A 12,500-nucleotide genomic window follows, 5' to 3' on the forward strand; every position below is an offset into this window, starting at 1 on the left:
GTGTGTGTGTGTGTGTGTGTGTGTGTGTGTGTGTGTGTGTGTGTGTGTGTGTGTGTGTGTGTGTGTTAGCATAGTGCGTTAGTGTGTGTGTTTGTACTCATTGTGTGTGTGTGTGTTAGGGTTTGTGTTTGTACTCCTTGTGTGTGTTTGGTCTTACCTGCTCGCCCCACAGTGTGACTGCGACCGCCTTGCCACTGGTATACACCAGGTGAATGTCTCTTTTATACTCCTGTCTACCTGTCTTATCGGTGAAACTACTCAGATCATCCACACTCCTACACACTCCTATCACATCTAGAGGGGGAGAGAGAGAAAGTGAAAGAGGGGGAGAGAGGGGGGGAGACAGACAGAGAGACAGAGAGAGAGAGAGAGAGAGGCAGAGAGAGAGAGAGAGACAGGCATAGACAGAGAGAGACAGAGACAGAGATATTAGTCAGACCTTTCTACTGGTCTTGGTGGTACTGTAATTTCCTAATTACAAAGATAGTCTCCTTCCCCCCTATCTCTCTCTCCCCCTCGCCGTAGCATTCTCTCTCCATATCTCTCTCTCCCTTACTTCTTCCTCTCGCTCCTCCCTCCTCCTCTCTCCCCTTTATCATGCTCTAATATGTGTGTGTGTATGTGTGTGTGTAATTCCATTATGGTTGATATGATGTCATCCACCTTTGAACTCCATTATCGCCACGGGAACAGGCTGACAGCTCTCATTACACACTGTTAATCCACAATTAACTACCAAGGAGAGAGAGGAGAGGGGAGGAAGAGAGGAGGCAGAGAGAGAAGGCTGAGAGGATGGGAGAGAGGGAGGGAGAACAATGGGGAGAGAGAGCAGAGTTGGGGAGGGAGAATGAGGGCGGATGGAGAGAGGGGAGAATGAGGGGGAAAGAGGGAGAGAGGGGAGAGAGAAGGAGGAGGGGAGAAAAAGGAAGGAAGCAGAGACAGAGACAGAGAGGGGGGAAGGAGAGGAGAGAGAGGGGAAGGGGGACAGGGAGAGGGAGAGGGTGAGAGGGAGAGAGAGAGGAGGGATAGAGAGACAGAGGGTGAGAGAGAGGAGAAAGAGGGAGATAGAGAGTGAGAGAGAGAGACAGGGAGAGAGAATAGCTTCAGTTCATGAAACATGGGACCAACACTTTACATGTTGCATTTATATTTTTGTTCAGTCCCTCAACCACTCCTCAACCTCATCCCAAACCAACCAAACCCAGTTGACCCAACACAAAACAACACAACCTACAAAACCTATCCTATCCCAACACAAGTGTGTTGAAGCTCCAATTAAACCTCCAGAAAAAGTAGTGACTTCATACACAAATAACACACACATACACATAATACACACACACACATAACATACACACTATACACACAAACTATACACTCAGCCTGTACACACTATAGACACACGATACAGTACACACACACACAGGTACGAAGAAATACAAACACACATAACACACACACACACACACACACACATCCTGTACACACTATAAACACACAATACAGTATGCACACACACACAACACACACACATGTACAAATAAAGAAATACAAACACACCTAACACATACACACACATAACATACAGACTATACACACACACTACACACTATAGACACACAATGCAGTATACACACACAGGTACAAAGAAATACAAACACACATACACACACATAACATACACACTATACACACACACTACACACTATAGACACACAATGCAGTATACACACACAGGTACAAAGAAATACAAACACACATACACACACATAACATACACACTATACACACACACTACACACTATAGACACACAATGCAGTATACACACACAGGTACAAATAAATACAAACACACATAACACACACATTATACACACATCTTGTACACACTATGAACACACAATACAGTATACACACTATACGCACACAATACACAATACACGCACACTATACAGACACACATAACACACACTACGTACACCTGGACTGTGAGTAGTAGTAGAGTGGTGGCCTGAGGACACACACTTAATATGTTGTGAAATCGGTTGTAAAATGTATTTGAATGTTTAATTGTATATTACTGTATTAATCTTTGCTGGACCCCAGGAAGAGTAGCTGCTGCCTTGGCAGGAACTAATGGGGATCCATAATAAACCCCAGGATGAGAAGCTGCTGCCTTGGCAGGAACTAATGGGGATCCATAATAAACCCCAGGATGAGAAGCTGCTGCCTTGGCAGGAACTAATGGGGATCCATAATAAACCCCAGGTAGAGTAACTGCTGCTTCGGCAGGAACTAATGGGGATCCATAATAAACCCCAGGAAGAGTAGCTGCTGCTTTGGCAGGAACTAATGGGGATCCATAATAAACCCCAGGAAGAGTAGCTGCTGCTTTGGCAGGAACTAATGGTGATCCATAATAAATACAAATACAAACATACCCCAAACCAACCCAACCCATAACTAACTGAACCCACCCAACCCAACCCATAACTAACTGAACCCACCCAAACCAACCCAACCCATAACTAACTGAACTCACCCAAACCAACCCAACCCATAACTAACTGAACCCACCCATACCAACACAACCCATAACTAACTGAACTCACCCAAACCAACCCAACCCGGCCAACCAACCCAAACAACCCATCCCAACACAACCCAACACAACCAACCAAACACAACCCAACCTACCAAACCCATCCCAACCCAACCTACCAAATCAAAGCCATCCCAACCTACCAAACCCATCCCAACACAACCTACCAAACCAAACCCATCCCATCCCAACCTACCAAACCCATCCCAACCCAATCTACCAAACCCATCCCAACCCAACCTACCAAACCCATCCCAACCCAACTTACCAAACCCGTCACAACCCAACCTACCAAACCCGTCCCAACCCAACCCAACCCACCAAACCCATCCCATCCCAACCCACCAAACCCATCATCCCATCCCAACACAACCTACCAAACCAAACCCATCCCATCAAACCAAACCCATCCCAAAACCAAACCCATCCCATCCCATCCCAACCTACCAAACCCATCCCAACCCAACCTATCACCCAAACCCATCCCATCCCAACCTACCAAACCCATCCCATCCCAACCCAACAAACCCATCCCAACCCAACCTGCCAAACCCATCCCATCCCAACCTACCAAACCCATCCCAACACAACCTCCCAAACCCATCCCAACACAAACCAAACCAAACCCATCCCATCCCAACCTACCAAACCCATCCCAACCCAACCCAACCTACCAAACCCATCCCAACCCAACCTACCAAACCCATCCCATCCCAACCTACCAAACCTATCCCAACACAACCTACAAAAACCCATCCCAACACAACCTAAACCCATCCCATCCCAACCTACCAAACCAAACCCCCATCCCATCCCAACCTACCAAACCCATCCCAACCCACTACCAAACCCATCCCAACACAACCTACCAAACCAAACCCATCCCATCCCAACCTACCAAACCCATCCCAACCCAATCTACCAAACCCATCCCAACCCAACCTACCAAACCCATCCCAACCCAACTTACCAAACCCATCCCAACCTACCAAACCCGTCCCAACCCAACCCAACCCACCAAACCCATCCCATCCCAAACCAAACCCATCATCCCAACACAACCTACCAAACCAAACCCATCCCATCAAACCAAACCCATCCCACCAAACCAAACCCATCCCATCCCATCCCAACCTACCAAACCCATCCCAACCCAACCTACCAAACCAAACCCATCACACCAAACCCATCCCATCCCAACCTACCAAACCCATCCCATCCCAACCCAACAAACCCATCCCAACCCAACCTGCCAAACCCATCCCATCCCAACCTACCAAACCCATCCCAACACAACCTACCAAACCAAACCCATCCCAACACAACCTACCAAACCAAACCCATCCCATCCCAACCTACCTAACCCATCCCAACCCAACCCAACCTACCAAACCCATCCCAACCCAACCTACCAAACCCATCCCATCCCAACCTACCAAACCCATCCCAACACAACCTACCAAACCAAACCCATCCCAACACAACCTACCATACCAAACCCATCCCAACACAACCTACCAAACCAAACCCATCCCAACCCAACCTACCAAACCCATCCCAACACAACCTACCAAACCAAACCCATCCCAACACAACCTACCAAACCAAACCCATCCCAACCCAACCTACCAAACCCATCCCATCCCAACCTACCAAACCCATCCCATCCCAACCTACCAAACCCATCCCATCCCAACCTACCAAACCCATCCCATCCCAACCCAACCCAACCTACCAAACCCATCCCAACCCAACCTACCAAACCCATCCCATCCCAACCTACCAAACCCATCCCAACACAACCTACCAAACCAAACCCATCCCAACACAACCTACCAAACCAAACCCATCCCATCCCAACCTACCAAACCCATCCCAACCCAACCCAATCTACCAAACCCATCCCAACCCAACCTACCAAACCCATCCCATCCCAACCTACCAAACCCATCCCAACCCAACCTACCAAATCAAAGCCATCCCAACCTACCAAACCCATCCCAACACAACCTACCAAATCAAACCCATCCCATCCCAACCTACCAAACCAAACCCATCCCATCCCAACCTACCAAACCCATCCCAACCCAACCTACCAAACCCATCCCATCCCAACCTACCAAACCCATCCCAACACAACCTACCAAACCAAACCCATCCCAACACAACCTACCAAACCAAACCCATCCCATCCCAACCTACCAAACCCATCCCAACCCAACCCAACCTACCAAACCCATCCCAACCCAACCCAACCTACCAAACCCATCCCAACCCAACCTACCAAACCCATCCCAACACAACCTACCAAATCAAACCCATCCCATCCCAACCTACCAAACCAAACCCATCCCATCCCAACCTACCAAACCCATCCCAACCCAACCCAACCTACCAAACCCATCCCAACCCAACCTACCAAACCCATCCCAACACAACCTACCAAATCAAACCCATCCCATCCCAACCTACCAAACCAAACCCATCCCATCCCAACCTAAAACCCATCCCAACCCAACCTACCAAACCCATCCCATCCCAACCTACCAAACCCATCCCAACACAACCTACCAAACCAAACCCATCCCATCCCAACCTACCAAACCCATCCCAACCCAACCCAATCTACCAAACCCATCCCAACCCAACCCAACCTACCAAACCCATCCCATCCCAACCTACCAAACCCATCCCAACACAACCTACCAAATCAAACCCATCCCATCCCAACCTACCAAACCAAACCCATCCCATCCCAACCTACCAAACCCATCCCAACACAACCTACCAAATCAAACCCATCCCATCCCAACCTACCAAACCAAACCCATCCCATCCCAACCTACCAAACCCATCCCAACCCAACCCAATCTACCAAACCCATCCCAACCCAACCTACCAAACCCATCCCAATCCAACCTACCAAACCCATCCCAACCCAACCTACCAAACCCATCCCAACCCAACCTACCAAACCCATCCCAACCCAACCTACCAAACCCATCCCAACCCAACCTACCAAACCCATCCCAACCCAACCCAATCTACCAAACCCATCCCATCCCAACCTACCAAACCCAACCCATCCTACCAAATCTACCAAACCCATCCCAACCTACCAAACCCGTCCCAACCCAAGTGTGTTGAATCTCCAAATAAACCTCCAGAAAAAGTAGTGACTTCATAATATCAGTGACATCATAATATCATTCCTCATCCTCTCCGTTCGGTCCAAATGAAGAAAGTCATATCTTCACATTATCTGACCTCATGTAGAAGAGGAGTGAGTGACAGCCAATTAGAACAAAAATACTGGCAAATGTCATCCCAATCTGCATCGAGCCCTTCTAATTTACCTGGCAAGGCTGGGAGATAAGACAGGGAAGGGATGTGAGGGAGGAATGGAGGGAAACAGGTAGAGGAGATGGAGGGGTTAGGGCAGAGACCGTTTAAAACTGTACAGCTTCATGATATGTTTGTAATAAACGGTGGATTAAATGTTCTCATCTCTTTATCTCTTCTCCATTTTTGTAACTGTCTATCTAAATTACCCTCCCACTGACAGTCTGACGCTGTTGCTAAGTCCATCTATTGATCACCCCTTCCCACCTTTCTTTCTCTCTTCCTCTCCTCCCCTTTTCTTCTCTTTCTCACATATCACACTCCCTTCCATTCCCCACCAAGTATAACTCCATTTTTAACAATCTCAACCCCCCCCCCCCCATCACCGATGATGTCGTCATTCTCCGTGTGCTCCAGCTGAGTGGTGAGTATGAAGTCGCACTCCACCATGGGAAGGTCCTGGTCGTCCTCGCACGGCACGATGGATGTCTCACTTAGAAGGGTCATCTCATAGTTGTTCTTCAGGGTATTATACTTCTTATTGGCTTCCTTTAATTTGCCCCGTGAGATGTAGTACACCTAGGGAGAGAGAGAGAGACAGAGAGACAGAGAGACAGAGAGACAGAGAGAGACAGAGAGACAGAGAGACAGAGAGAGAGACAGAGAGACAGAGAGAGAGACAGAGAGAGAGAGACAGAGGGAGAGAGAGAGAGAGAGAGAGAGAGAGAGAGAGAGACAGAGAGACAGAGAGAGACAGAGAGAGATAGAGAGACAGAGAGAGAGAGACAGAGACAAAAGAAGAGAGAGAGAGAGAGAGAGAGACAGAGGGAGAGAGAGAGAGAGAGAGAGAGAGAGAGAGAGAGAGAGAGAGAGAGACAGAGAGACAGAGAGACAGAGAGAGAGAGAGACAGAGAGAGAGACAGAGAGAGAGACAGAGAGAGAGACAGAGAGAGACAAGAGAGAGAGAGACAGATAGAAAGAGAGAGACAGAGACAGAGAGAGACAGAGAGGTTAGATTGCTTTAGGGTGCTCCGAGAGAAAGGGAGTGAGAGGATTTGGGGGGAGGTAGTGAGATGAATTGAGGGGGAGGGAGGGAGTGAGATGAATTGAATTCTGAAACAAGCATACAACACATCACCTGCCAGCAAGTTAACTCTTATAAAATAGGGTTTGGAGAAATGTGCAGTCTTATTGTTCAGACGAAGCCATGAATACAACTCCGATAACTTTACAGGGATAGGCTTGTCATTATTTTGGTCATGTTTCAAGGTAACACTGTTAGTAACACTGTCATATTATGTACCACCTCTCCAAATAGTGTAACTCAATCGAGTCTTTCAGGTTGCTATCATATCAATCCCATCAGGACCACTACCTCTCTAATAGTCCAGGAAAGAGAAGTGATGCAGAGTGACTCAGCTAAGACCAGATCCCTCCCTCCCTCCCTCATATAAAACTGCAGTATACTACAGCAAATACTACAGTAAATACTGTCCCCAAAAACACTACAGTGACTCCTACAGTAAAGTCCTACAGTTATAGTATACAGTGCTTTCTGAAAGTATTCAGGCCCTTGACTTTTTACACATTTTGTTACGTTACAGTCTTATTCCAAAATGGATTCAATGAACAAAACAATCTACACACAATACCCCATAATGACAAAGCAAAGGATTGTCTGTAGAGCTCCGAGAGCTCCGAGAAGGAGGTCGAAGGATTGTCCGTAGAGCTCCGAGAGCTCCGAGATGTCTGCAGCATTGAAGGTCCACAAGAACACATTGGCCTCCATAATTCTTAAATGGAAGACGTTTGGAACCACCAAGTCTCTTCCTAGAGCCGCCCGGCCAAACTGAGCAATCAGGGGAGAAGGGCCCTGGTCAGGGAGGTGACCAAGAACCTGATGGTCACTCTGGCAGAGCTCTATAGTTCCTCTCTTCCAGAACTACAACCATCTCTGCAGCACTCCACCAATCAGGCCTTCATGGTAGACTGGCCAGATGGAAGCCACTCCTCAGTATTAGGCACATGACAGCCAGGTTGGAGTTTGCCAAAAGCCACCTACAGGACTCTCAGACCATGAGAAACAAGATTTTCTGGTCTGATGAAACCAAGACGGAGCTCTTTGGCCTGAATGCCAAGTGTCACTTCTGGAGGAAACCTTATACCATCCCTAACAGTGAAGCATGGTGGTGGCAGCATCATGCTGCGGGGATGTTTTTCAGCAACAGGGACTGGGAGACTAGTCAGGAATGAGCAAAGATGAACAGAGCAAAGTACAGAGAGATCCTTGATGAAAACCTGCCCCAGAGTGCTCAGGACCTCAGACTGGAGCGAAGTTTCACCTTCCAACAGGAAAACGACCCTAAGCACACAGCATAGACAATGCAGGAGTTCCTTTGGAATAAGTCTGAATGTCCTTGAGTGTCCCAGATAGAGCCTGGACTTGAACCCAATCAAACATCTCTGGAGAGACCTGATAATAGCTGTGCAGCATTGCTCCCCATCCAACCTTACAGAGCTTGAGAGGATCTTCAGAGAGGAATGGGAGAAACTCCACAAATACAGGTGTGCCGAGCTTGTAGCATCATACCCAAGAAGGTTCAAGGCTGTAATCGCTGCCAAAGTTGCTTCAACAAAGTACTGAGCAAAGGGTCTGAACAATGGGATGTGATGAACACACATCACATCCCTGTCAATGCCAGACCAGACCAAACCAGATTGACATTCTCATCTAATGAGCTACCACACACATCCCTGTCAATGCCAGACCAGACCAAACCAGATTGACATTCTCATCTAATGAGCTACATCCCTGTCAATGCCAGACCAGACCAAACCAGATTGACATTCTCATCTAATGAGCTACCATAGACATCCCTGTCAATGCCAGACCAGACCAAACCAGATTGACATTCTCATCTAATGAGCTACCATCCCTGTCAGAGACCAGACCAAACCAGATTGACATTCTCATCTAATGAGCTACCACACACATCCCTGTCAATGCCAGACCAGACCAAACCAGATTGACATTCTCATCTAATGAGCTACCATAGACATCCCTGTCAATGCCAGACCAGACCAAACCAGATTGACATTCTCATCTAATCTACATATCCCTGTTAATACCAGACCAGACCAAACCAGATTGACATTTCATCTCAATATTTATTTATATTTTATAGGGCAATAGGGCACAAATGGAAACTCTAATTGAGTTATTATTGAATTATGTACAGAGACTGAAGAGAAAGCTGTACAAGCACATGTGTTTTACAAAAACAGCCAAGTACAATCTAATACATATCAGGGTTGGGTCAAATCTACTTCAATTCCAGTGAATTCTGGAAGAATACTACAATTCCAATTCACTTCAATGCTTTTCAATAAGGAAGATTTAGAATTTAAATGTGGTTTACTTTCTGAATTGAAATGGAATTGACCCCAACTGTGGTACATCAGCTGAATGTACTGTTCCAGTGGGGGTCACAGGTCACCTCACTGTGAAAGGTAAGACAATGATCACAGGTCACCTCACTGTGAAAGGTAAGACAATGATCACAGGTCACCTCACTGTGAAAGGTAAGATAATGATCACAGGTCACCTCACTGTGAAAGGTAAGATAATGATCACAGGTCACCTCAGAGTGTGAGTATCTCTTCTCTGTAGCTCGATGCGGTCAGGACAGAGGTATAGTAGGCTTCAATACAGACAGGCTCACCTTGCCCGTCTCCAGCAAAGAGAAGAACTTGTCCACTTCCTTGTCGAAGGCTGTTACTCCGATCTCCCCCTGTCAATCACAGAGACACTGTCAGCACAGCCTCAATCAACAGTTTACTGAGAAACTGTCACACACGTGCATGAACACACAAAACTGTCAGCAGAGTGTCACTCAAGCAGAAACTTTAACTACTACACAGTAGATAGTTGTCTGACATACAGAGACATTGAAGGTGACAGACAGACAGACAGACACAGACACACATACACACACACACACACAGGAGAGTCATACTCACGCTCTCGTCCACGATCTCGAAGGAGAATAATTTTACCTCTCGTCTTAAGTTGCTCCAAGGAAGGGTGTTGTTCTTTTTGGTGACCCGGGCCCTGATGGTCCATCTGGGGAGGGAGTGAGAGAGTTAGAGAGAGAGAATCTACTCTTATTGGTGACCTCAGTAAAAGGCACATGACAGCCCACTTGGATTTTACCAAAAGGCACCTAAAAACTCTCAGAACATGAGAAACAAGATTCTCTGGTCTGATGAAACCAAGAATGAACTCTTTGGCCTGAATGCCAAGCATGAAGTCTGGATGAAACCTGGCACCATCCCCACGATGAAGCATGGTGGTGGCAGCATCATGTCTGGATGAAACCTGGCACCATCCCCAAGGTGAAGCATGGTGGTGGCAGCATCATGTCTGGAGGAAACCTGGCACCATCCCCACGGTGAAGCATGGTGGTGGCAGCATCATGCGTTGGGGATGTTTTTCAGCGGCAGGGACTGGAAGACTAGTCAGTGAAAACTAGCATTCTAGCTAAGATAAGCTCAGCCCTCTGTCCCACTCTACAACCAACATAAACAACAAGAGAAGAAGAACACTGAAAACTAGCATCCCAGCTAAGATAAGCTCAGCCCTCTGTCCCACTCTACAACCAACATAAACAACAAGAGAAGAAGAACACTGAAAACTAGCATCCCAGCTAAGATAAGCTCAGCCCTCTGTCCCACTCTACAACCAACATAAACAACAAGAGAAGAAGAACACTGAAAACTAGCATCCCAGCTAAGATAAGCTCAGCCCTCTGTCCCACTCTACAACCAACATAAACAACAAGAGAAGAAGAACACTGAAAACTAGCATCCCAGCTAAGATAAGCTCAGCCCTCTGTCCCACTCTACAACCAACATAAACAACAAGAGAAGAAGAACACTGAAAACTAGCATCCCAGCTAAGATAAGCTCAGCCCTCTGTCCCACTCTACAGGCAACATAAACAACAAGAGAAGAAGAACACTGAAAACTAGCATCCCAGCTAAGATAAGCTCAGCCCTCTGTCCCACTCTACAGGCAACATAAACAACAAGAGAAGAAGAACACTGAAAACTAGCATTCCAGCTAAGATAAGCTCAGCCCTCTGTCCCACTCTACAACCAACATAAACAACAAGAGAAGAAGAACACTGAAAACTAGCATCCCAGCTAAGATAAGCTCAGCCCTCTGTCCCACTCTACAGGCAACATAAACAACAAGAGAAGAAGAACACTGAAAACTAGCATTCCAGCTAAGATAAGCTCAGCCCTCTGTCCCACTCTACAACCAACATAAACAACAAGAGAAGAAGAACACTGAAAACTAGCATCCCAGCTAAGATAAGCTCAGCCCTCTGTCCCACTCTACAGGCAATAAACAACAAGAGAAGAAGAACACTGAAAACTAGCATTGTTTACATTTCCAGTTCCACCATAATCTCCATGTAACCTACTTTACTTTCTGTTAACTTTGTTTACACAGCAACTACAGAATTCAGTAGGTGTGCGTCCCCAAGTGGCAGCCTACTCCCTATATAGTGCACTACATTTGACCAAGGCACATAGGGCTAAATAGGACTAGGACAGTTCTCTAACACCTGAATGATGCATTTTGAAATCCACTCAGTTTTACATTAAAGGAGCAATCAGAAGTTCCCACATCCATTTTTGGACTTATACATGTACGATATGTAGCCATTGATTCTTGAATAATATAATTTATAAATGCCTCATGACCTACGTTCAACTTTCGTACCCCAACAGAATCCAAAATATTAACTTGTTTTACTCCAATGTTTGTAAACAAAGACGATATAAACCAACACTATATACAGCGGTTTCATAAAGTATTCACACCCAATACCTTTTCCCACATGTTGCTGTGTTACAGCCTGAATTTAAATTGGATAGAATTGAGATTGTCACGCCTTGGTCATTGTATTTTGTGTTTTCGTTATATATTTGGTCAGGCCAGGGTGTGACATGGGTTTATATATTGTATTTTCGTATTGGGGTTTGTAGTATTTGGGATTGCGGCTGAGTAGGGGTGTTGTATAGGCTTGGCTGCCTGAGGCGGTTCTCAATCAGAGTCAGGTGATTCTCGTTGTCTCTGATTGGGAACCGTATTTAGGGAGCCATAGTTTCACTGTGTATTTCGTGGGTGATTGTTCCTGTCTCTGTGTAGTTTCACCAGATAGGCTGTATTAGGTTTCACGTTACGTTTGTTGTTTTTGTATCTATCAGTTATTTTCATGTATCGTCGTTTCTTTATTACAGACATGAGTAACCACCACGCTCCATTTCGGTCCGACTCTCTTTTGACAAACAAAGAACGCCGTTACAGAGATGTCTTGTCACTGGCCAAAAACACAATAGCTCATAATGTCAACGTGGAATTATGTTTTTTGACATTTTTACGAATGAATAGAAAATGAAAAGCTGAAATGTCTTGATTCAATGCCTTTGTTATGGCAAGTCTGAATAAGTAATAGGAGTATAGGAGTAAACATTTGCTTAACAAG

At 46.3% G+C, this 12,500-nt stretch overlaps 1 protein-coding gene across 1 annotated transcript in view; it reads right to left on the minus strand.

The window, feature by feature from the left end:
• The window catches only part of LOC124006899 (replication protein A 70 kDa DNA-binding subunit-like), a 108,805-nt gene that overhangs the window by 56,870 nt on the left and 39,435 nt on the right, over positions 1 to 12,500 (minus strand). Inside the window, exons 9-12 of the mRNA XM_046317087.1 lie at positions 9,965 to 10,067; positions 9,667 to 9,735; positions 6,331 to 6,523; positions 158 to 294 (exon numbers count right to left, since the gene is read on the minus strand). Of these exons, the coding sequence (XP_046173043.1) occupies positions 158 to 294; positions 6,331 to 6,523; positions 9,667 to 9,735; positions 9,965 to 10,067 (502 nt within the window). The remainder of the gene's footprint in view (positions 1 to 157; positions 295 to 6,330; positions 6,524 to 9,666; positions 9,736 to 9,964; positions 10,068 to 12,500) is intronic.

The sequence above is a fragment of the Oncorhynchus gorbuscha genome, linkage group LG20 (assembly GCF_021184085.1).
Source record: "Oncorhynchus gorbuscha isolate QuinsamMale2020 ecotype Even-year linkage group LG20, OgorEven_v1.0, whole genome shotgun sequence".
NCBI classification, from domain to species: domain Eukaryota; kingdom Metazoa; phylum Chordata; class Actinopteri; order Salmoniformes; family Salmonidae; genus Oncorhynchus; species Oncorhynchus gorbuscha.